General features: G+C 36.4%; 1 protein-coding gene across 5 annotated transcripts in view; it reads left to right on the forward strand.

The window, feature by feature from the left end:
* Nucleotides 1-20,555, forward strand: part of LOC112858721 (sulfotransferase 1 family member D1-like) — a 46,992-nt gene extending 26,437 nt beyond the window's left edge. For 4 of the 5 annotated variants that reach the window (XM_086704900.1, XM_086704896.1, XM_086704897.1 and 1 more), the window contains 6 exons: nt 5,302-5,427; nt 6,234-6,331; nt 12,471-12,597; nt 13,976-14,070; nt 15,621-15,801; nt 19,489-19,654. In XM_086704900.1, the coding sequence (XP_086561026.1) occupies nt 5,302-5,427; nt 6,234-6,331; nt 12,471-12,597; nt 13,976-14,070; nt 15,621-15,801; nt 19,489-19,601 (740 nt within the window). In that variant the 3' untranslated portion in view covers nt 19,602-19,654. Of the gene's footprint in view, nt 1-5,301; nt 5,428-6,233; nt 6,332-12,470; nt 12,598-13,975; nt 14,071-15,620; nt 15,802-19,488; nt 19,655-19,868 lie in introns of those variants that run through there. The other variant, XM_086704895.1, reaches the window with a different exon arrangement.
* Nucleotides 20,556-27,177: the final 6,622 nt, after the last annotated feature.

The following is a 27,177-nucleotide window of genomic DNA, read 5'->3' on the forward strand; positions in this document are numbered from 1 at the left end:
ATGTCCCTGGAAGGGACTGATGGGGCCTGGGGCTCTTCATGGTGGCTCCCCTAAACCAACTGTCTATCAGAAACCCAGAACATTGGGTAACTCTGAATATAGAAGGAAAACTAGTCGATTTCCTTCTTGACACCAAAGCTACCTCTTCTGTCCTCCTTTCTACTCCAGGCCCACTATCCAAATGCACCATGATGATTAGAGGCATCTCCAGAAAACATAACTAAAATTTTCTCTCAGCCTCTGGGATACATATGGGGAAAACTAATTTTTTTTTTCATTCTTTCTTGATAATACCAGAGAACCTTACTCCCTTGCTTGGAAGAAACATTATAACTAAACTGCAGACTATAGTGTACTAACTCCAGAACACATAAACAGTTATGTGAGTTTTGGGGAATTACTGGATATTGTAGGCTATAGACACCAGGGGTCAGGAAAATAAGTTGTGTGCTATATCAATTATTAAGGAGACTCAACCCTACCTACTCTCCCAAGAAAATAAAATGGGGTCTGAATCATAGACACTGTCTCCAGCCCTTGGAATGGTTACAAACAGAGCAGGGAAGCTCATAGAGCTAAAAGATCATTAAAACACAGCACCAGGCCTTTCAGTGAGGGAGGGACTTATCAAAAGGCCCAAAGGATGTTTACTGGAAAAAAATTTGTAAAGGACAGTTTACCAAGTAGTATCAGCCTGTGAAGTATGTCTTACAAACAATCCTCTCAACCACAAACTTGCTCTCCCAGGCAATCAAGGAACTGGAGGCTATCCAGAAAACACTGACAATTAGGTTTCACTCATTGCCAAGGTCAAAGGAATTCCTACATCTGTTGGTATGGGTTGATATTTTTACTAATTGGGTAAAGGCCTTCCCCTGCAGGAGAAAAAAGGCACAAAAAGTAATAAAAATTTTGCTTTGTAAATAATACCCAGGTTTGGCTTACCTAAACATTTGTAAATTAATAATGGTAAATGGTGGCCTTGACTCTTTCTCTAGTAGAACTTCTGGATCTTGGAAAAGTTTTACACCTCAAAGTAAAGCAAACTGTCTGCTTATACGCAGCAAAACTCTAAATAACACTTCACAAGCATTAGATGCTTTAAAAACATATTTTGATTAAGTTAGGACGAAATTCTTGGAAATAGATCCACCATTGATCACTTACTGCTCCTGCTTTTCCATCACCTGGGTTATAAGATATTCCCTGACATAAATTGTTTACAAAGTCAGGGTCTCTCCTACATTGTTTGACAGGTTTTGGAACTGGGGACATTATCTTAAGATGCCATTTTGTAGGTCAGTATAATCTTTACTGTGTGTTTTTCTCTTTATGTCTGCTAATGTTTATGCCACCTCATGCCTGCCATCCTTCCTGTAGAACTATACTGTGGGCCAGTCGACTGACCCTTGGGTAGACTCTAACTGCTGAACCCCTACACCATCCCTTATCAACTTGAAGAAGCCAGAGCAGTCATCATCCCTATTTTCTAACAGCAGTTACAGGCCCTATTCCAGGGAAGAAATAAATAGGGAAAGGGTTAATATTAGGCAGGGAGAAATAAGGGATGTTCAGGAGGCAGACTGCAGCTACAAATGGGAGGCTGATGAACCAGATGGGGTTTTCCCCTTATAAAATCCTTTATGGGCACCCTCTCCCCATTATCCAGTGCATATGGAGGGATCTAAATGAGGTAGACAACCTAACCCAATCTAAGACAACAGATGCGAGCCCTTGGCTGTACCCTAACCACCTTACTCCACTGGGTCAGGGAGCCATTACCTGTGAGTCTGACCACAGACACTGGCCCCTTTAAACCGGGAGATGCAATATAGATAAAGAAATAAACTGTCCACCCCCTAAAAGCTCCCTGGAGGGTCCCGTTCACTGTCATTTTGTCCACCCCTACTTTAGTAAAGGTGGCCAAAGTGGGTCTCTGCATTCACTACAGCAGAGTGAAGCCAGCATCTCCTGGGAGCTGATCCATCAATGCCATGTAAACTGACCATACGGAAGAAGCAATCTGCAACTCTAGAGGCTCTGGGAGACTGCAGCCCTGCTTTAGTCACTCTGGAAGCTAACTAATCTACACATGGCAGAAGCTTGAGGAATCGACAGTCCAGTGGAACAAAAGACTGTCCTTATTTTCTATATCTGTTTCCTTACTCTGATGCACTGTCATGCCTTCTCACTATTATTGTGATTCTTGCTCTACTCTGTGCTGTAGGATCAGCGGAGTCTGGTCTGGCCGGCTGGAAATGTGGTGAGAGGTTTCTGTGAGCACTCACCTTCCTTTTGTGGATAGTATACTTTGTTGGTACCAACATGGGAAAACAATGGCCATAAGAGACTAGAAAAGTAGATCCCCACAAACCTTAGAGTAAACAAAATACCCCAGTCCTACTGTCGGGGTTTGGCTCCTCAAAAGCTCAATTATTGGGAAAAAAAAGCTGTCTTGCTTAGTGGGGAAAAAGTTCATCATCATCTCTGGTCAATACTTCACATGCCTAGGCCAAAGCTTTTATAACTCAACTGCCTGAAAAACCCAATAGTGGGGGGCCCCAGGTCCCCTTGAGCCAGATCCCCACCCCTTGTCTAACTTCTCTTATCTCTGAGAGACCTGGGACAATGTCATGCAGCCATCAAATGGTGGGCCACAGGTGGACTATACTAGATATGTGGAAGGACAGCCTATATATAGTACTTCCCTCAATCTGGGCATGGTCATATGTGCTGGAAACTATTCATCCATCTTTCTTCCTGCTCCCACTTGCCAGAGGGAAACATTTGGGGGTCAAAGTGTATGGGGACAGGGCGACTCAAATGAAGTGGTGTGCCTTACAAATAGGCGATTAAAAATATAATAAATGGCCTCCCGAGCATATAATCCACTATTATGGTCGTGCCACTAGGGAGAGGATGTGTCCTGGGGCTACTGCCCTCCCATTTGCATGCTAAACCACATAATCAGACTACAAGCAGTTATAAAAATTATAACCAGTAAAACTTCCAGAGCTCTTAACTTACTAGCCAAGCAGCAAACCAAAATGTGCAATGTTATCTATCAAATATTGCTCGGACTTAAAATATTGCCCGGACCTGCTTGCTTCTGAGGGAGGTGTTTGTAAAAAGTTTGACCTAAGCAACTGCTGCCTACAGACAGATAAGGAGGAAAAAGTCATAGAGGAGATCACAAATCAAATGAGAAGGATGGCTCATGTCCCCATCCAGACCCAGAACAGTTAAAATTCCAGGGAGTTATTTGGAGGATGGTTTTCAACTTTCCAGGGATTCAAAACTCTCATAAAAATTATCCTCCTAATTCTGGGAAGTTGCTTACTCCTACCTTGCTTAACTCCTCTTGTCGTACAGTCTGTCTCCTGTTTCACTGAGGCCACGATTTTAAAAAAGATGGCCACTCATGTAATGATGTTACGGAAATATAAACCTCTAAACCAAGGTGATGCTCTTTGACCCAAAATAGAGGGATCTGAGCATCAAAGGGGGGTAGGGTTCCCTACCTAAGGAGAGAAAGAAAAAAAAAAACAAAAACTGAAGACAACCTGACTATACACATAGGTGACAACATCGCTCACAACCTTGTAGCATGAGATCACGTCATCAGACTGTATGTTAGTGTGTTACCATATATGGGAGACAAAGAAATAAAAAATATACAAAACACTACACCACGTGGCATTTGGGGGCTCAGTTCTTTGGGTACAAACCGAACTGAGCCATGCGGGCACGAATAAAGTTGCTTCCTGGAAAGAAATGCCTCGGTGTCACAATTCTCTGTCCGAGAATCCTGCTACAGTGCAGGTCAAACTTCCAATGTCTATGCAGTGCATAGATCATTTAATGTAATTTTTAGTTTCTAACCATGATTATTCAATTTAAAGACTATCATTTATTGCACATTTGGTAAAGAGGAAAGGGATGGGAACAGTTAAGAAGATATTTTTCTCCAAACTTATATTTACTTTCTAAAAAAATTTATATTTCAAGAGAGAGCGTATGTGCATGAGTGAGCAGGGGAGGGACAGAGAGAGAGAGAGAGGGAGAATCTCAAGCAGGCTCCAGGCTGTCAATGCAGAGCCTGATTCAGTGCTTGATCTCATGAACCATGAGATCATGACCTGAGCCAAAATCAAGAATCCAACGCTTAACTGACTGAGCTATGCAGTCGCTCCGTATTTGCTTTTTTAGCACAGCCTCAAGAAACTGATCTTTGAATGCTTTAGACGATTAAATATCCTTACATACAGACTTGTGATAATTTTACCTTCCTATAAATGCATCATAAGTTGAAACTGTATTTTAAACCCCTAAACCACTAAACATCATAGCTCACCCTAGCCTACATTAAATGTACTCAGAACACTTACAAAGCCCGCAACTGGACAAAATCATCCAACACAAGACCTACTTTGTAATAAAGTGCTGAATTTCTCATGTAATCTATTGAGTACTGTACCGGAAGTGAAAAATGGAATGGTTGCCTAGGTATAGACTGGTTGTAAGGGAATCTGTTTTTTACCCCCATTCAGAATGGGAGCTGAAGCTGCACTGTCCAGCATCTGGCCAGTATCTGTAGATATCTATGAGCATCATATTGCTGACCCCTAGACCAGGAGATCAAAATTTTAAATTCAATGTTGGGTTTCTACTGAATGCCTCTGAGTTTCACACCATCATAAACTCAAAAAAAAAAAAAATCATAAGTCAAACCATGATAAGTAGGGGACCATCTGTAGTCTCATAAAGATCTGAGCGACTTGATCTACTCTGCTCAGTGAGGATGTATTGTCTTCTATTTATGAGTAGCACACTAGTCACCACAGACACAATTCACAAAGTTCTCTTTGTATCCTCTCTTCACACCTCCACCAAATGTTGAACATTTTTACCTCAAGTATTCTTCAGTCCCAAAGCCTAGTAATATCTTTTGATATTAATAAGAAATGTACAAATCGAAATTGGCCACTTCCCTCTCCATTCCACTCAGGAGGGTTTGCTACATAACTTACCTCCTGTCTTTTACATTATCCATGTTTTCCTTACTTTTCATGACTTACTTTATAATTATTTTAGTCATATTTACTCTCTCTCACACATCACACACACATATACACAATACATATGCATATGTTCAAGTAGATGGTGGTGTCTCCTATAAAAGGGAGAAGAGAGAAAGGGAATGGGAATGAAGAGCACCTTTCTGTTTCCTCTACCTCTATTGACTCTCTTATACTGTTTTTGACAGAAATGTGTAACGTTGTTCCATTTTTTCCCCCTTAGGAACAACCTGGATCAGTGAAATATTGGATTTGATCTATAATAATGGGGATGTGGAGAAATGCAAACAGAACGCAATATACAAACGAGTGCCGTTCATGGAAATGATAATTCCTGGACTGGATAATGGTATTTTCCCTTAATGTTTCTTTTCCCCATAGCAATAAATCCCCCTATTGTTTTTTGGTGTCTGAAGGAGTCATGATAGAATCGATATAGACAGAACTTGGACAGTTGACTCATAAGTGTCTATAATAGAAGAGTAAGAATGCGGCTATACCAATATTATACTCCTCTTGCACCCAAAGATAATATCTGTGTTAGAGGAGATTTTGATGAGAATACTTTTTTTCTTAATAGCACAGGTGGAAGTCTTCAACATTTAAATGTTGTACAATCATTATATACAGAAAATTCAGTGTTTGATCCAATATAAAATCATGTCTACTTCTTGTTAGCTGATGTTTACAGATTCAAGAACAGAACAATGGATGGTAATGCATTATTAAAATTGTGTTAGTTATGAGCCTCAAGGTTCAATTTGATCTTATAATTTGAATATAAGAAAGCTGGAAAAAGAATTTGAAATCTTCTAGTTCAATTTCCCCATATTGTAAATAAGAAAAAGAGAAAGATAAATGAAGGAAAATTTGGATATCTTGACATGGACCTGTTGCTGTTTCCACCTCATCGAGGTACTGTATCTGAGGATATTACAGACAGTTATTGACTGTAATACATGTGAAATAAAACACATAAGTAGCCAGAATTTATCAGTTTTGATCTCATTGCAGATTTTATATGAAGCCATATAGCCATATAATCATTTCAAGCCATATAGTGAGTGGGGTTAATGTCTGCAAAATCTTAGATTACATTGCCATTAACCTTTATGATTCCACATTTATAATATAGTTTAACTTTTGTGCTTGTAGGTGTGGAGGATTTGAAAAAAAAGCAGTCTCCTCGATTAGTGAAAACACACCTACCTGTTCAACTTCTCCCTTCTTCATTTTGGAAGAATAACTGCAAGGTAGCAAATTTTAAAGAAAACAAATCCTTATTTGTGTTGAAATTTCTTTTACTAATCATGCAGAAATTACGATGGGCAATTGCAACCCCTGGATAAATAATTGCAAAAATAATAATGTGATCCCTATACCCCAAAGATTGAAAAAAACACCAGTGGACACCAGTGCCATAGATAAATAGATGTAGACTTAGTGCCCAAGCACTGAGACTCTCTCAGGTTTTCTATTCTCTAAAATGCCTGTTTTTCTGTCTAAATCCCTTCACTCACTATCTACTTTTAAATATTTAATATTTAAGTATTTAAATAAATACTTAAAATACTCAAATAAATATCTAATATGAAAATAAACAACTATTTAATATTTAAATAACCCAATAACTGTTTATTCATGAATTCAATATAATTATAATTTACAAATATGGATTTATAATTATATATATACACACACATATATGTATATATATATATATATATATATATACATACACACACACACACACATATATGGATGTGGATTCAGTTAAGCTTCCTTTTTTTTTTTTTTTTAATTTTTTTTTCAACGTTTTTTATTTATTTTTGGAACAGAGAGAGACGGAGCATGAACGGGGGAGGGGCAGAGAGAGAGGGAGACACAGAATCAGAAACAGGCTCCAGGCCCCGAGCCATCAGCCCAGAGCCTGATGCGGGGCTCGAACTCACGGACCGTGAGATCGCGACCTGGCTGAAGTCAGACGCTTAACCGACTGCGCCACCCAGGCGCCCCAAGCTTCCTTTTTTAAACAACCATTTTAATTCAAGTATAACATTAAAAAAAAATTTTTTAATGTTTTTATTTATTTTTGAGACAGAGAGAGACAGAGCATGAGCAGGGGAGGGGCAGGGAGAGTGGGAGACAGAATCTGAAGCAGGCTCCAGGCTCTGAGCTGTCAGCACAGAGCCTGACACGGAGCTCAAACTCACGGACTGTGAGATCATGACCTGAGCTGAAGTCAGAAGCCTAACCAACTGAACCACCCAGGCACCCCTCAAGTATAACATTTAGAAAAGTACATAAATCCTAGGCATACTGCTTGATGAATTTTTACAAAGTGAGCATACCCATGAAACCTGCATCCAAATCAAGAAATTGAACATTACTAACACCCAAAAACTCTGTTTCTTGACATTCTGGGCAACAATCCCTGTATTCAAAGATAACTACTATCCTAAATGTTTTCACCATAAATTAGTTTGCCTGTTTTGTCTATAATAAGAAAGTATGTAATCTTGAATATTTGACTTACTTCATTTAACACCATATTTGTGTGTTCAATTCTTATCATGTTTGTTATATTGTTTTTGTTTTGTTTTCTTTAATGTAGCCTGCTATATCATATGTCACAAAATGTGGTACCTTGAACAAAAGAAGCATGTTAGAGAAGCAAATCTCAGGCCCAATTCAGACCTACTGAATCAAAGACTATAGGGATGAGGTCTAGAAATATGAGTTTTAATAAGACCTCAAGGTGAATTAGAGTCATGCTAATGTTTGAGAACCACTGATATAAGGCATTCCATTACATCTATGTGAGTATTTCATAACCTACTTACCCACAGTATTATTGGTGGTTGTTAGTTGTCAGTAATTAAATAGTACTTCAATGCACATCCTTTTTTTTTTTAAGTTTGTTTATTTATTTATTTATTTATTTAGAGAAAGTGAGCAAGTGGGGGTGGAGCAGAGAGACAGAGAGAATCCCAAGCAGGCTCCACGCTGTCAGCACAGAGCCCAATGTGGGGCTTGAACTCACAACTGGGGAGATCATGACCTGAGCCAAAATCAAGACTCAGTCACTCCTTCAATGCAGATTATTATTTTTTTTTAATGTTTATTTATTTTTGAGAGAGAAAGAGACAGAGTGGAAGCAGGGGAAGGGCAGAGAGAGGGAGACACCAAACCCAAAGCAGGCCCCAGGCTCTAAGCTGTTAACAGAGATCTCAACGCGGAGCTCAAACTCATTCACTGGGAGATTATGACCTGAGCTGAAGTCCAATGCTTAACCTACCAAGCCCCCCAGGCACGCTTCAATTCACATTCTAACAAAAGTTTTCATCACACGTGTGTGTACACATTTCTCCTTGGTGTTATATCTTGGGATGGAATTGCTGGATCTAGTGTATACATGTATCCAGCTTCAATAGATATTTTCGAACATATGGACCAATCCACACTTTGACCAGTAGTGCAAGAGTTAAAGTTACTCTACATCCTCATCAACCTAAAATATACCTAAAAATATTTAATTTTAGCCCTACTAGTAGATGTATGGTGGCATCTCATTGTGGTTTTCTTCATATTTCCCTAATGACTAATTAGGTGAAACACCTTTACATAGCTTAAATATCTTCTTTCCTGAGGTATCTGTTCAAGTTCCTTGGCCTTTTTCTTCCTATAAGTGCTTCTTTTTTTTGTTATTAAAGTAGAAATTCTCCATATATTCTGGATACAAGTCCTTGGATGAGATCATTGAATTTTTTTATATCCTAATTCACTCTATTTTTTTTTTCTTAATAATGTCTTAAAGAAGTTCTTAATTTTGAGGTTGGTCAATATATCAGTTTTTTTCTTTATTTTTTATTTTTTGGTGTGTGTATATTTGTTTAAGAGAATGCCTTCCCCAAAGTTATGAAGATATTTTCTCTTCTGTTTAATTGTATTGGCTTTATTGTTTCAGTTATCACATTTAGACCTAAATATCTAATACCTATAAGAAAGATGTTCTTCTTTAAATTTTCTCATATAGTAGTAATTCTCTCTCTCTCTGTCTTCCTCATGCACACACACACACAAACACACACTAGCATTATTTTATGAATGTTTGTTACTGGTATATGGGCATAAATCTTTTATCCTGAAACCTTATTAAATTCACTTAATAGATCTAATAGATTTTTTGTAGATCCCATTCATTGTTCTATGTAGATGCTCATGCTGTTAGTAAATAAAAAATACAAAATATTCTTACTTTTTTTTATGAATGCTTTTTGCTTATTATTATTATTATTATTAATTTTGCCTTATTGAACTGGAAAAAACTCTAATACAATACTGAATAGGAGTGGTGAGAGCAGATGCGCTTGTCTTGCTCTTGATCTTAGAGAAAATTCATTTCGAAGTATGATGACGTCACCTGTAGGTTTTTTGTATATGCCCTTTACCTGGCTGAGGAAGTTCTGTTCTATTTACTTTGCTGAGTTTTTATCAGGAATGCATGCTAGATTTTGTCTAATGATTTTTTTCTGTACCCATTAAGACAAATCGTATGAAGGCACCTGGGTGGCTCAGTTGGTTAAGCATCCAACTTCATTCAGGTCATGATCTCCTGGTTCATTTGTTAGAGCCCTGTGTAGGTCTCTGTGCTGACAGCTCAGATCCTGGAGCCTGCCTTGGATTCTTTGTCTCCCTCTCTCTCTGCCACTCCCCTGCTCGTACTGTGTCTATCTCTTTCAAAATTAAACATAAAAAAAAGACCAATCATACAGTTTTCCATTATTTTAGTCTGTTACTATGATTAATTAATTACACCAATTGATTTTTTAAATGTTAAAACAACCTTGCATATCTTATATTTAATTATTGATTGTATTCATTTATGATATGTATTAATTTGGTGTTGTCATATTATTGAGTACAACTTGCTAATTTTTAAAAAATAATTTGTATCTTTGGGAGATATTGAACTCTACTTTCCTTTTCATTGTAATGTCTTTATCATTAGGGAATAACCCCTTCCTTTGGTACTATAGGGACTAATAAGATGAATTGAAAGGTATTTATTCTTTTCCAATTTACTGAAGTGTTTGGTTGGAATTGGTACTATTTCATTCTTAATATTTTGTACAATTCACCAGTGAAGCAATCTAAGCCTGGAATTTTCTTCTTCTGGAAGGATTTTTAACTGCAAATTGAATGTATTTCATAGATTTAGTATTATTCAGATTATATACTTTTCTTTACATGATCTTTGGTAGTTTATGCATTGTAAGGAATTGGTCCATGTCATTTAAACTGTCAAATTTGGGGGGCACTTGGGTGGATCAGTTGGTTAAGTGTCCATTTCTTGGTTTTGGCTCAGGTCTTGATCTCACAGTTCATGGATTCGAGCCCCGTGTTGGGCTCTGCATTGACAGTGCAGAGTCTTCTTGGGATTCTCTCTCTCCCTCTCTCTCTGCCCCTCTCCAACTAGCTCTCTATGTCTCTCAAAATAAATAAATAAACTTCAAAAAATTTTTTTAAAAATAAGCTGCAAATTTTTGTAATGAAGTTGCTCATGATATTCCTTTAACATTCTTTTAATGTATGTAGAATCACATTTCTCATCTTTTCATATTTTTCTATCAGTTATAGAGAGAAGGATGTTGAAATCTGACTATAAATTTTTAATTTCTCCTTGCAGTTCTGATTCAGCTACCTGTAAGCAAAATTCTTCAATAAGCATATAATCAGTAAACATTTATGGAAGTGCTACTGTGTATGTACCAATATTGTAATTGTCATTATAAATGCAAATACAAATAAGACATTCTCTGCCATCTAAGAGCATGTTATTTTATTTAATTCTTATGAATACTATTGAGCTTATACAAGTAAGTCTGTACATGCATTTATGTGTGACTTTCTTTTTTATTCAAACTCTAATTAAAACAAAAAATGAAAAGAAAGCAAGGATACAGTTTATCATCTTAATTCCAAAGGTAAAAATCCTTAGATGTTTCCAGAAACACATGGTCTTGCTATTAAGAGAATTGGGGCATATCTTCAGGATGGCCTTCTATCTACGCTGTGAGAAGTGGAAACAGTCCGCACTAAAGAACTTACATGATGATAGAATAAAATGATTGATTTGTTACCATATACTCCTGCTATTGAAATAGGAAGTTATTGGAAATGTTTATCTCAAGAAATTGGATCAGCAATAGTCTCAACTCTTAGAACTCTATACTCAATCTTTTGAAAAACCTCTTTTTACTCTCTCTCTCTCCTAGCGCCAGAATATGAGAACTACTATCAGTGACTTGGGATTATAAAACTTCCCATTTCTTTTTCCCATCAATTGGAAGAGAAGAAGGAAGCTGATTCTAATTAGAGAAAATGAAATTTCTTCCTGAATGCATTTTTCCCTTAGAGTTATGTTTACTGCCTGGGTGGCTGGGACCTCAGGATTATTAGATGTACTTCAGGGGAAAAGTAGGATTATGGATTTCAGTGGACTTCCCTGAAAATCCAATTAACACTGAGACATAATAATGTCATTTCTTTTGGAGAATATGTTCAAAATTTCTTTTTTCAAGTAGACTTTAGGACTCTATACATAAAATAAATTTTAATCTCACAGCAAATCACTATAAACAGCAATAATTGTTATGTATCCATGGTCATGAACAAAATGAAGAATGTTTAATCTTTACTGATTAAATGTATCCTTATAAAAAATTTATTTTCGGGGCGCCTGGGTGGCGCAGTCGGTTAAGCGTCCGACTTCAGCCAGGTCACGATCTCGCAGTCCGTGAGTTCGAGCCCCGCGTCAGGCTCTGGGCTGATGGCTCAGAGCCTGGAGCCTGTTTCCGATTCTGTGTCTCCCTCTCTCTCTGCCCCTCCCCCGTTCATGCTCTGTCTCCCTCTATCCCAAAAATAAATAAACGTTGAAAAAAAAAAAATTAAAAAAAAAAAAATAAAAAATTTATTTTCAATTAAAAATAGGGCATTTTTTCAGTTTTAAAAATTTTACTTTAGCTTTCTATAAGTTTTATAATTTCTGTTTCTTTTACATGTTTTAGTAAGTGATATAGAATAATATTTTAAATTTGAGAACAATATTAGCTCATTTTTGTTAATATAACATTTACTATAATTCTTATTATATTTGATTTTCTGTGTTTTAAGAGATGTTCTTTTCAAAAGCTAAGGAGAAACAGGGTGTGAAGGCCCAAATCTTTGCGTTAAACAATACATAGTTGTGAATATTCCATGTCAGGATATATATATAAATGCTGAGATCAGGACATTGATAGGAGAAAATAAGCATTCTCGCAAGACAAGCAAGTTTACAAAATATTAAAAAATATAAATGAAACGATGATTTGCCATATCTCTCCACAGATGGTCTACGTGGCACGAAATGCTAAAGATGTGGCTGTGTCTTACTATTATTTCTACCAGATGGCAAAACTGCATCCAGAGCCTGGCACCTGGGAAGAGTTCCTGGATAAATTCATGACTGGAAAGGGTGGGTTCAACTCTTACTTTGCTCAAGGTGTTCTATAGTGAAAAGTCTTTTTTTTTTTAATAATTTTTTTAATGTTTATTTTTTATTCATTTTTTAATTTTTTAAAATCTGTATTATTTTTGGGAGAAAGAGAGAGAGACAGAGTGTGAGTGGGGGAGGAACAGAGAGGAAGACACAGAATCCAAAGCAGGCTCCAGGCTCCAAGCTGTCAGCACAGAGCCCGACACGGGGCTCGAACTCACAAACCGTGAGATCATGACCCAAGCTGAAGTCAGATGCCCAACCGACTGAGCCACCCAGGCGCCCCTTTAATGTTTATTTTTAAGAGAGAGAGAGAGAGAGAGAGAGAGAGAGAGACAGAGCGTGAGCAAGGGAGGTGCAGGGAAAGAGGGAAACACAGAATCTGAAGCAGGCTTCTTCAGGCTCCGAGCTGTCAGCACAGAGCCCAACTGGGGGCTTGAACTGTCGAGCCGTGAAATCATGACCTGAGCCGAAGTCAGAGGCTCAATTGACTGAGCCACCCAGGCTCCCCATAGTGAAAAGTCTTTTTGCAAGAAGATAGAAAGTTCAAATATAAATCTGTTATTATAAAACTAATATGTGCCCAGCACTCTACTAATGAATTAGAAAGACTATAGAAGAAGCCGAATACATAGTCATCTCTTCTCTTTAAGAACTTTTAGGGAATATGTAACACAGATTTTTCAGTTATTAGTCTTGTTTCATTAGTGCTTAGTGACGATTAAGTGTTTTCATCCCTTGCTGTGCAGCCATCGTATTGTTTTGATTTTACACATATTTCTTAGGCTCTCTTTTCTCTACCAGTCCCTTATTTTTATTACATAGACTGAAAATTCTTGAGTAAAGATTTTATCCTTAAGGCTCTGTTTCTCTACCTGTGTATTGTCTTTCAGGGAAACATACTTATGCCAATAGTAGTAGCTCTACATATAGTTCTCATACAAACATTCTTCTATAAAAACTCTCTTCTCAAGGCAAGTACATCTCAATGGTGTCTTGCAAATTTTTACTCCTGCTACTGCTTGGATGATTCTCTGTCCATATAATGTCTACTCATTCTTACTATTATCAAAGCCCAATTTTTCCTCTTATATCCAAATACATTCTTCTTTCTCCAGAGCCCTTTCTTAACCTCTCCACCCCTATCATTTTCTCTCCCTCTCTTCTTCTATGAAGTTCCCTGCCACTCCTTTTCAAGTAGATTGTAAATTTAGTGAAAACAGAAGTAATTACCCTATCATCCCAATTTCTTAAACTGATAAGTGCTTTTGTATTGATAAAGATGACTTGGAATAATATGTAACAGTTCTTTATGCAAATGGTTTTAATTTTCCAAACATTGTATCTTTCAATTTAGTGTCTTTTGGTGCGTGGTATGATCACGTGAAGGGCTGGTGGGAGAAGAGGAATGATTATCGTATTCTTTACCTATTCTATGAAGACATGAAAGAGGTAAGAGGCAACTACAGTACAATTTCTCTTTTACTTTTTAACGAAAACTAAGATTCATCTTTTTTTATATCACATTTTCCTTTCTTCTTAATCTATAAATATGACCAATCCACTATCCTATTAATTACACCTTGAAAATTGATATTTTACTCAATCCCCTATTTTTCTACCACTACTGCCTCCTGCGCTAGATCAGACAACTGTCTTGACTTATTGGAGTACCTCATTTTGCTTCTATTGTCCACTCAGAGAAAATGATCCTCTTGAAAACTCAGACTATGCCCACTCCCTTCTTCAAATCTCTCAGTGGTTTCTGTCCCTACATGAAATACAAAATCATTAAGATAACTGTGAGTTCAGCATTATTTAGTCCCTATCTATCTCTCCAACCTCTTCTGGTATCACCTTTTTCTCACTAAGTGAGCTTGCCTGAAATATTTTTCCCCACTATTTTCAAATTAACTTTTCCTCATTCTTCATGTCTTAAGTTAAATGTTAACTCTCCAGAGAGTTCTTTCATGTCCATAATGTCAAATACTTCACCTTGTCTTATCTATTAAAGTCTCTTTTGCAGGGCACCTGGATGGCTTAGTCGGTTAAGCGTCTGACTCTTGATTTCAGTTCAGGTCATGATTTCACGGTTCATGGGATTGAGCCCTGTGTTGGGCTCTGTTCTAACAGCATGGAGCCTGCATGGGATTCTGTCTCTGCCTCTCTCTCTCTCTCCCCTGCATGTTTGCTCCCTCTCTCTTTTAAAATAAATAAATAAACTTTTAAAAAGTCTCTTTTGCTATTGATTTTTTCATAGCATCTACTACCATATCTTTTTAAATGATCATATGATTTTTATCTTTCATTTTGTTAATGTGGTGTATCACATTGATTTGCTAATGTCAAACTACTTTTCCATCACTGCAATAAATCCACTTGATCATGGTATACAAACCTTTCAATGTGCGTTTGAATTTTGTTTGCTAGTATTTTGTTCAGTATTTTTGCATTGATATTCACCAGAGATGTTAGTCTGTTATTTTCCTGTGCTGTTCTTATCTGGTTTTGGCATTTGGGTGATGCTAACCTTGTGAAATTGGTTTGGAAGTGTTACTCCCTCTTCTACTTTTTTGGGAGAGTTTGAGAAGGATAGATATTAATTCTTCTCTAAATTTTTGAGATGTAATCTATTCTTGATGTTAGATACGCTTTAAAAAAAGAGATCAAAATTTTGAAAATTATACCTTATGATAATAGTAGCTTGCTTTATTACCATTTGTTATTCTACTGGTTAATTTTATTTTTGAGTGTGAAAGGTTGAATATTAACCCAATTTTTTTTGCATTTTTTGAAACAGAATTTATTCTTCCTTGTAGCAGGTGATTGCCTGGCATAACCAAGAATAGGACATGTACTTTGGAAAGCAAAGTAAAACATACACATAAAAATGTAAAATCATTTTCTCAATTGCATTGAGATATGTAGAACCTTATTAAATACATTGCCTATTGCATGACTATGTCTACCTGAAATAATTCTTTTATTTTATAATTTTTTAGGATCCAAAGCGTGAAATTCAGAAATTGTTAAAGTTTCTAGACAAAGATCTGCCAGAAGAAACTGTGGATAAAATCATCTATTACAGCTCTTTTGACGTGATGAAGCAGAATCCATTTACAAATTATACCACTGTAGCAGGAGTTCGTATGGATCATTCCATATCTCCCTTCATGAGAAAGGGTGAGAAATCATATACTAGTTTGCTAATTACATTATAGATAGGTGGAGAGCTAAGAGCAATACTGTAGGAGATGGAAAGAGATTGAATATGCTGACAAGAAAAAAATTAGGAACAACAACAGCAACAAAAACTTAGGGGAAATATGTGGCAAATAAACTCTGTAATTCCTGTAAGCCTATCGTGTAAGACAGACCTTCTAATGAGAAATGGTTACTCAAGAGCCTATACATTGATAAACATGAGTCTTGGCATCCATTGCTATGTCAGAAGAATGCCTTTCATTTGTGTGAACTCTCTAGATATTTTTCACATGCCTTACAATTTTTTCTGTGGTCAGTAGCCAGCTTAAATGATGTTAGACATCATTTTTTGCTAACAAAGCTCTTGAGGGCAAAGAATAAAGATTGTGAGACGTTGAATTTTCTTCCAGTGACGTTTCTTGAAGCTATTTGAGAGATTATTTCTTTATATAAGGTACTGGAAAAATCCATGGGTATTTTGGAAAACTAAGGAGGCCTGGGAGTTTGGGAGTGAGGGATGGAGTTATGGAGTTCTAAAGTTAAAGATTTAAAAATACAAGTGTGGTAGAATTAACAAAATTGATAACATCCTGGCTAGACTTATCCAGAAGAAAAGAGAAAGGACCCAAATAGATATATCATGAATTAAAGAGGAGAGATTGCAACCAACACCACAGAAAACAATTGTGAGACTAATAATATGAAAAATTATATGCCAACAAACTGGGCAATTTGGAAGATATGGACAAATTCCTAGAAATATAGAAACTACCAAAATTGAAATAAGAAGAAATAGAAAATTTGAACACACCCATAACCAGCAGAGAAATTGAATCAGTAATCAAAAATCTCCCAACAGGGGCGCCTGGGTGGCGCAGTCGGTTAAGCGTCCGACTTCAGCCAGGTCACGATCTCGCGGTCCGTGAGTTCGAGCCCCGCGTCAGGCTCTGGGCTGATGGCTCAGAGCCTGGAGCCTGTTTCCGATTCTGTGTCTCCCTCTCTCTCTGCCCCTCCCCCGTTCATGCTCTGTCTCTCTCTGTCCCAAAAATAAATAAAAAAAAAAAACGTTGAAAAAAAAAAAAAATTTAAAAAAAAAATCTCCCAACAAACGAGAATCCTGGGCCAATGGCTTCCTAGGAAAATTCCACCAGACATTTAAGAAGAAATAGTATATATTTTTCTCAAACAATTCCAAAAAATAGATATAGAAGGAAAACTTCCAAACTCATTCTGTGAAACCAATTGTCTTGATTACAAAACCAGACAAAGACCCCACTGAAAAGGAGAATTAGAAGCCAATATCCCTAATGAAATGGATGTAAAAATTCTCAACAAGATAGTAGCAAATCAAATTCAGCAGTCCATTAAGAGAATTATTCACTATGACCAAGTGGTATTTATTCCTGGGCTGCAGGGCTAGTTCAATATTTGCAAATAAATCAACCTGATACACCAAATTAATAAAAGAAAGGGTAAGAATCATATGATTCTCTCAATAGATGCAGAAAAATCATTTGACAAAATACAGCATCCTTTCTTGATAAAAACCCTCAACCAAGTAGAGATAGAAGAACATACCTCAACATCATAAAGGCCATATACAAAAGACCCAGAGCTAATATTATCTTCTATGGGGAAAAACTGAGAGCTTTCACCCTAAGGTTAGGAACATGACAGGGGTGTCCACTCTGACCACTGTTGTTCAACATAGTATTGGAAGTCCTAGCCTCAGAAATCAGGCAACAAAAAGACATATAAAAAAGGCATCCACATTGGCAAGGAAGAAGTCAAACTTTCACTCTTTGCGGACGACATGATATTCTATGTGGAGAACCTTGAAAAACTCCACCAAAAAACTGCTGGAACCTGGCATATGAATTCAGCAAAGTCTCAGGGTACAAAATCCACATACAGAAATCTGTTGCATTTCTATACACCAGTAATGAAGCAGCAGAAAGAGAAATCAAGAAGTTGATTACATTTACAATTGCATCAAAAAAACCACATGAAATACCTAGGAATAAACCTAACCAAAGAGGTAAAAGCTTTTTACACTGAAAACTATAGAAAGATTGTGAAAGAAATTGAAGAAGACACAAAGAAATGGAAAAACATTCTATACTCCTGGATCAGAAGAACAAATATTGTTAAAATGTCAATACTACCTAAAGCAATCTGCACATTCAATGCAATCCTTTTGAAAATAACACCAACATTCCTCACAGAGCTAGAACAAACAATTCTCAAATTTGTATGGAACCACAAAAGACCCCAAATGCTGGAGGCATCACAATTCTGAACTTTAAGCTGTATTACAAAGCTGTAATTATCAAGACAATATGGTATTGGTGCAAAAACATAGGTCAGTGTAACAGAACAGAGAACCCAAAGATGGACCCACAAATATATGGCCAACTAATCTTCAACAAAGCAGGAAAGAATATCCAATGGAAGAAAGACAGTCTCTTTAGCAAATGGTGTTGGGAAAACTGTACAGTGACATGCAGAAGAATGAAACTGGACCACTTTCTTACACCATACACAAAACTTAATTCAAAATGGATGAAAGACCTATATGTGAGACAGGAAACATCAAATTCTTAGAGGAGAAAATAGGCAGAAACATCTTTGACCTCAGCCAGAGCCACTTCTTCTCGACATGTCGCCATAGGCAAGGGAAACAAAAGCAAAAATGACCTATTAGGACTTCAGCAAGATAAAAAGCTTCTGCACAGTGAAAGAAACAATCAACAAAACTAAAAGGCAACCCACATAATGTGAAAATATATTTGCAAATGACATATCTGATTAAGGATTAGTATCCAAAATCTATAAATAGCTTCTTAAACTCAACACCCATAAAATAAATAATCCAGTGAAGAAATAGGCAGAAGACATGAATAGATACTTTCCTAAAGAAGACATCCAAATGGCTAACAGACACATGAAAAGATGCTCAACATCACTCACCATCAGGGAAATACAAATCAAAACCAGCCCTGTCAGAATGGCTAAAATGAACAACTCAGGAAACTGCAGATGTTGACAAGGATGTGAAGAAAGGGAACACTCTTATGCTGTTGGTGGGAATGCAAACTGTGCAGCCACTCTGGAAAACAGTATGGAGGGTCCTCAAAAATAAAAATAATACTAGCTTATGACCCAGCAACTTCACTACCAGGTATTTATCCAAAGGATACAAAAGAGTGCAATAAGTGAAATAAGTGAAATAAATCAGAGACAGACAAACATCACATGATTTCACTCATATTTGGAACTTAAGAAACAAAACATATGAACATAGGGGAAGGAAGGAAAAATAAGATAAAAACAGAGAGAGGAAAACCATCAGAGACTCTTAAATGCAGAGAACAAACTGAGGGTTTCTGGAAGGGAAGTGGGTGGGGTTATTGGTTAAATGGGTGATGGACATTGAGGAGAGCACTTGTTGGGACTAGCACTTGGTGTTATATGAAAGTGATGAATCACTGAATTTAACTCCTGAAATAACTATTACACTATATGCTAACTTGAGTTTAAATTAAATATATATATATATATATATATATATATATATATATATATATATAGTAATTCAAATTAAAACTGATCTAAGAAGGAAATTTTATAGATGTCTCAAATTTGTCATTTTATCTTTCTTTTCAGGTATTTTGGGAGATTGGAAAAATCACTTCACTGTAGCCCAGTATGAGAGATTTGAAAAAGAATATGATAAGAAAATGAAAGGGTCTACACTGTCATTTCGTTCAGAGATTTAAGAAATACTGTTCTTTCTCCAACTCCTTTACCTAACCCTTAAATTAGAAAAAAAATCCCTGGGGCGCCTGGGTGGCGCAGTCGGTTAAGCGTCCGACTTCAGCCAGGTCACGATCTCGCGGTCCGTGAGTTCGAGCCCCGCGTCAGGCTCTGGGCTGATGGCTCAGAGCCTGGAGCCTGTTTCTGATTCTGTGTCTCCCTCTCTCTCTGCCCCTCCCCCGTTCATGCTCTGTCTCTCTCTGTCCCAAAAATAAATAAACGTTGAAAAAAAAAAAAAATCCCTTCAAACATTTAGTGAAAAAAAATCTGCATGAAATGTTTCTTTACTTACTAATAGTAGTGTTTTGTAATAGAATATTCAAAGAATTTTGGAGTCTACATATAAAAAATCAATAGTCTCTATGATTTAATTAATTAATGTTCTTACTATTCTTAAAGACAAAATAATAAAATGAAGTTTAAAATCTATAAACATACCTGCTTTATTTTTTTAAGTTTATTTATTTATTTTGAGAGAGATAAATAGACAGCAAACAGGGAGGGGCAGAGAGAGAAGGAGACAGAGAATCCCAAGAAGGCTCCATACTGGTCAGCACAGAGCCTGATGGGGGGCTTGAACTCATGAACTGTACAATCATGACTTGAGCTGCAATCAAGAGTTGGGTGCTAACTGACTGACCTGGGTGATGCCTCATTGCTTTTTTTTTTTTTTTTTTTTTAATTCAAGTTCTGGGTCATTGGACTTGCAAAGAAGATATTTAGGACAGTCTTCAAGATGGATGGATTAGAACCAAAATATTCACTTTAAAGAGGCTTTAATTTCTCTTTGTTACATGCTTAGAATGATACCAGTGTAATATAAGCTTAATGACATTTTTGTGCAGAGAGTTCACTGAAATGTATTACTCTAGAATGGTTTACTATAGATTAAATTTTGGATAGTATATCAATCAGTAGTAGTCTCCTGTTATAGTTTATATGCGTTCAAAGAAATTTAAGCCAGATTAGCACTAAGAAAAAAAATACACAATGAACTATGACCTCACACCAGTCAGAATGGCTAAAGTTAACAACTTAGGCAACAACAGATGTTGGTGAGGATGCAGAGAAAGAGGAACCCTTCTGCACTTCTGGTGGGAATACAAACTGGTTCAGCCACTCTGGAAAACAGTATGAAGGTTCCTCAAAAAATTAAAAATAGAACTACCCTAAGACTCAGCAATTGCACCACTAGGTATTTATCCAAGGGATATGGGTGTACTTTTTCAAAGGGGCCACATTCACCCCAATGTTTATAGAAGCACTATTGACAATAGCCAAAATATGGAAAGAGTCCAAATGTCTATCAACTGATGAATGGATAAAGAAGATGTGGTGTATATATATATACACACACACACACACACACACACACATACACACACACACATATACACACACACACACACACACAATGGAGTATTACTTGGAAATCAAAAAGAATGAAATCTTGCCATTTGCAACAAGGTGGATGGAACTAGAGGTTATTTTGTTAAGCAAAATTAGTCAAAGACAAATATAGGACTTCACACATATGTGGAATTTAAGGTACAAAACAGATGAACATAAGGGAAGGGAAGCAAAAATAATATGAAAACAGGGAGGGGGACAAACATAAGAGACTCAAATGTAAAGAACAAGCTAAGGGTTGCTGGAGGGGTTGTAGGTGGGGAGATGGGACAAGGGCCCACAGGAAGACACTTGTTGGGATGAACACTGGGTGTTATATGTAGGAGATGAATCACTGAATTCCACTCCTGAAATCATTATTGCACTATATGCTAACTAACTTGAATGTAAATTAAAAACAAATAAATAAATAAATAAATAAATAAGAAAATTAACATTAAAAAAGGAAGGAAATACAGAGAAATAATTGTAAGAACATAAGAAACAGCTACAATACCAGTAGTTGATATTTACTGACAGCTTACTACATACCAAGCACTGTGCTATACAATTTACATGGCTATACTTTAACTGATCTGCATTCAATTCTTTATTTTTTATTGTTATTTAATTTAATTTTTTTGTTTCAAGTTTTTATTCAAATTATAGTTAGATAACATATAGTGTAATATTAGTTTCAGGAATAGAATTTAATGATTCATCACTTACATATTGATCTTCATTCTATTCTTTAAAATAGGTATTCTAATTTTTCCCAATTTTCATAGTCAGTAAACTATCAGTACACACATAACAAATATTCTGTAAAGAAAGGCCAATGTGGTTTCTGATCCTTTTTTATTAACTCTTATCCCCACATTCCTCTCTGACTTATTCTGTATTCTTCCTCTTTCATGTTTTCAAATCCCTGCCATTGTGTGTTAATCGCACTTCATGACTACCAGCTATTTCAGATGTAGTTAAACTTACCAAGATCACTGAAAATCTTCTCTGATGAGGAAAATAACAGAAGTTCTCAAATTTCATGCATTGTGAAACAATAAGAAAAACTGCGTTGCTTCAAAAAACCTCAAGTAGGAATAAATAATAGCTATTCTTGGATTTTATTTTTAACTTTATTTTACTGTGATATATACACATAGTAGCGATTTAATAATAATATGTTTTAGATGCCACAAACTGAGTTTTCAAACTTCTTTTAATCCATATTTATTTTCTATTTTGACTTACCTTAGATCTTGAAGTGCCTCTCACCTTTCTTCACATTATAGATAGTCTTAATAATTATGACTATTTTATTTATTTTTTTTTAAGGGTTATTTCTTTTTGAGACAGAGAGAGACAGAGCATGAACGGGAGAGGGGCAGAGAGAGAGGGAGACACAGAATCGGAAACAGGCTCCAGGCTCTGAGCCATCAGCCCAGAGCCCGACGCGGGGCTCGAACTCACGGACCGCGAGATCGTGACCTGGCTGAAGTCGGACGCTTAACCGACTGCGCCACCCAGGCGCCCCAATTATGACTATTTTAAAGATAGAGAAAATCACAAAGAATTTAAATTATTTTCCCCAAATCATACATTTAAGAAGTAATGAGATTTGTTCTGTAATACAAATGACCAACACCGGTTTTCCAATATATGTCATTGAAATGAACAAGTGGTCATTTCAAATTTCTGCCAATATCCTCTATGTTCTGTGCTCTCTTTATTCAATGAAGATTTAAAATTGTATTTTGAGGGGCGCCTGGGTGGCGCAGTCGGTTAAGCGTCCGACTTCAGCCAGGTCACGATCTCGCGGTCCGTGAGTTCGAGCCCCGCGTCAGGCTCTGGGCTGATGGCTCGGAGCCTGAAGCCTGTTTCCGATTCTGTGTCTCCCTCTCTCTCTGCCCCTCCCCCGTTCATGCTCTGTCTCTCTCTGTCCCAAAAATAAATAAAAACGTTGAAAAAAAAATTTAAAATTGTATTTTGAATGAATCAAGATATTATTTTTGGCTTAAAATATGTTAGCATCCAGGGGCGCCTGGGTAGCTCAGTCGGTTAGGCGTCCAACTTTGGCTCAGGTCGTGATCTCACAGTTTGTGAGTTCGAGCCCCACATCAGGCTTTGTGCTGATAGACTGGAACCTGGAGCCTGCTTCATATTCTGTGTCCCCCTCTCTCTCTGCCCCTCCCTGCTCACCTTCTCTTTCTCAAAAATAAATAAAACATTAAGAAAAATAAAAATACATTGGCATCCAGGGAATTTTTGTTTCATTTTGTTTTTGGAGAAAGACAGCAGAGAATCGAACACACTTCAGATTTCTAAAAAATATAGTAGATATGCAAATGTAGACAAAACGTAATTCCTATTCAATGCAGTACTGAAACTATAAACATGGCATGCATGCTCTGATAAGTAAAACCACGCCATGAACTACAGTAACTACATAAGCTGAATTTACATAATGTCTCTCATTTCAGATACTTTGCCTTCTTTTTGTCATGGATATACAGGTAATTTTCAGACCACATTTCCCGTATTTTGATTCAGAAAACATTAGCACTGCACTTGTAATTCTTGACTTAGTATAAAAATAACACTTTGGGCATAAAGGTAGTAAATACTGTCTATCTTCAGCACTCAATTGAAATGGAAGAGTTCAAATGCACTTACCTAAAATCTACATTTGATGTAAACCATTTGATCTTCAAATGATGTGAAGCGTTTTCTTATTGATAAATACTATACTATAATTTCATCAACCAGGTCCTTTTCAACTCTCAATTATTCTAATATTATAATAACCATCAAGAGCTCTAATTTGAAGAGAGGAGATCTCAATTTATTGAAATTAGCACTTGAGTAATTGAACTTGGCATGCATGTTCCTAGGTTTTATTTTAAAATGTGGTAGTGGGGTGCCTGAGTGGCTCAGTCGGTTAAGCATCCGACTCTTGACTTCAGGTCAGGGCATGACCTCACAGTTCATGGGGTTTGAGCCCCATGTTGGGCTCTGAGCTGACAGTGCAGAGCCTGCTTGGGCTTCTCTCTGCCCCTCTCTCTCTGCCCCTCCCCTGCTCATGCTTGTGCTCTTTCTTTCTCTCAAAATAAGTGAATAAATTTTTTAAAAATGTGGTATTTATACTTTGAGTATCTTACATTCACCTGAAACAAATAAGACAGTTGCTCTGATACTATTCTAGACACACTCACATGACACTTTTAAAGTAAAATGAAAAAGAATACATACTCAAGACTAAGACTGTAGGTGGTTGCTTTTATGTTGCAGTGAAAGATGTAGTCACTTTCCTTATGCTATTAATTTAGCAAACTAATAACCTCCTGATACGTAATTATAAACAGACCTATTCTAGTTGATTAAATAATTTTGTAAAGTGTGAACTGTTTTATAAATTCAGTAACCATATAATATTATATATTATACTATGATATAATATTAATAATTGTATTAAATATAAAAGTATAATTCCATATTATTATATTATGCAATGTTATAATAATATGTGTGTGTACCAACCTAGGTAATATTTTAGGATGTTTATTGCTTATGCAGAGCCCAAAGAAATAAAGGGAAAAAGTGGAGCTGTTCCTATGGAAGGAGAATATGAATAAAAACATATATGATTTAAATTCATACATATTTTATTCAGAATGGCAATATTCAGAAAAATTAAAACCATATATATAAACAGAACTTTAAGGAACCATTAAATGGGACTATTTCTTTAAACCACACTTTCCTATGCTTGGTTTTCACTGGTTTCCATCAACCAATTCATGAACACATGGATCTATGTTTCTATCACTACACTATTCATGTTAGAAACAAACAAATGTTGAGCACATGGCTCTTGTCTTTGGGGAGCTTACAACTGAATAAATCAAAGAGAGACATGGGACTACATATTAAGTGTTACATTGTCTTGTTCAGACATTAAATATCTCAGAAATTCTGATAAGATATTTCTTTCAGCTGTGAGAGACAGAGTACACATTGCCTGTCAGCATTGTTTTTATCTCTAGAAAGAAAGAGGTGCATTTTTCTTTTTTAAAAATATTTTTTAATGTTTATTTATTTTTAAGACAGGGAGAGACAGAGTGCAAGTGGGTGAGGGGCAGAGAGGGAGGGAGACACAGAATTTGAAGCAGACTCCAGGCTCTGAGCTGTCAGCACAAAGCCCTACTCAGGGCTTGAACTCACAAGCAGAGAGGTGATGACCAGAGCTGAAGTTGGAGGTTTAATGGACTGACCCACCCAGGTGCCCCAAGAGGGACATTTTTCTTTAGAATTTTATAAGTTACAACTTTCTAAACAATTAACTATCACTGGTCTATATGTCAAAAGATACGGACCAGGAAGATGTGGCGAGAATTATGAGAATCAAACAGTAATGGATGTAGATCAGAATTTCCATATTAAATGTTAAATAAGACAAAGAAAGAAATGGTTAAGATAGTTTTTAAAAATTAGTAAGCTAGGAAGAGAAGGAGAGAGGAAGAGAGAGAGAGAGAGAGTGAGAGAGAGAGAGAATTCCATTTTATATATGCCAAGACTACGGCATCCAAAGAGGGAATTGGAAACTTATCTTGCATTGCTTCCAATTCTTTAGGGAGGTAAAATGTTTTATCTTTTGAGCAAGTATAGAATTACATGTGACTCCTTGAACAGTTTAAACCAAAAATAAACTAACCTTATGAATCCTCTCCATTAGTATGTCCTGTATTTCTATTTTTCAAAATGGAAAAAAAAAACCCATAGATAGTGTGCTGAAGAAAGTGGAAAAATATTCAATTTTTTATCTCAACCAAGGACTTTAAGAAAGACCCCATTTATGAAAATAAAAGGGTTTATAACTTCAACGAAATGTATGGGAGAATTCCTGAAAAATTTTTAACGAATATAATCACAGCCAGATTTACTTTTTTAAGATAAGAAAAAATGGACTGTATTTTATATACAAACTTGGTATAATATTTATATATAAAATATATAAAACATACATAATTTATGTATATAGTTATATGTAAACACGTATTAATGTATCCATTATCACACAGAGTAGTTTTGCTACCCTAAATATCCTGTTTTGCCTATTCATCCCTTCTTCCCCACTAACCTCTGCCAACCACCAATCTTTTTACTGTCTCAATAATTTTACCATTTTCAGAATGTCAGATTATTAGAATCATATGGTATGCAGCCTTTTCTGATTACCTCGCTTCACTAGGTAATAAGCATTTAATTTTCCTCCATGTCTTTCTGTGGCTTGGTAGCCCATTTCTTTTGACAGATGAATAATATTCTATTGTTTAGAGTTTAATTATCCACTCACCTACCAAAGGATATCTTAGTTGTTTCCAACTTTGGGTTATTATGAATAAAGCTGCTATAAACACCCCTGTGCATGTTTTTGTGAAGGCATAAATATTCAACTTTTTGGGGGGAAAATGCCATGGAGTGTGGATTAGTGGGCCATATAATAAGAGTATGTTTAGGTTTCTAAGTAACTGCCAAATTGTCTTGTACAGTGGCTGTGCTGTTTTACATTCTCACCAGCAATAAACGAGAGTTCCTGTTGCCAGGATTTGACGTCTTCATGTTCCAGATTTTGGTCATTCTAATCATTTTTAGTGGCATCTCACTGGTGTTTTAAGTTGTATTTCCCTGATGACATAGGATGTGGAGCATCTTTTCATATACTTATTTGCTACTTGTATAATTTCTTTGGTGAGGTGTATGCTAAGGCCTTTGGCCCATTTTTGTGCGTGTGTGTTGTTTGTTTACTTATTTTGGAGTTTTAAGAGTTTTTTGGTATATTTTGGAGAATAGTCCTTTATTAGATGTGTCTTTTGTAAATATTTTCTTCCAGTGTGTGGTTTGTCTTTTCATTCTTTCGACAGTATTTCAAAGACCAAAATTTTAAAAATTTTTTTAAATAGAATTTAATGTCAAACTGGCTAACATACAGTGTATACAGTGTGCTCTTGGTTTTGGGAGTAGATTCCCATGATTCATTGCTTACATACAATATCCAGGGCTCATCCTAACAAGCACCCTCCTCAATTCCCATCACTCAGTTTCCCCTATCCCCCCTATCTCCCATCAACCCTCAGTTTATTCTCTGTGTTT

The sequence above is a fragment of the Puma concolor genome, chromosome B1, assembly GCF_028749965.1.
Source record: "Puma concolor isolate L17-30 chromosome B1, mPumCon1.1.hap2, whole genome shotgun sequence".
In the NCBI taxonomy this organism is placed as follows: domain Eukaryota; kingdom Metazoa; phylum Chordata; class Mammalia; order Carnivora; family Felidae; genus Puma; species Puma concolor.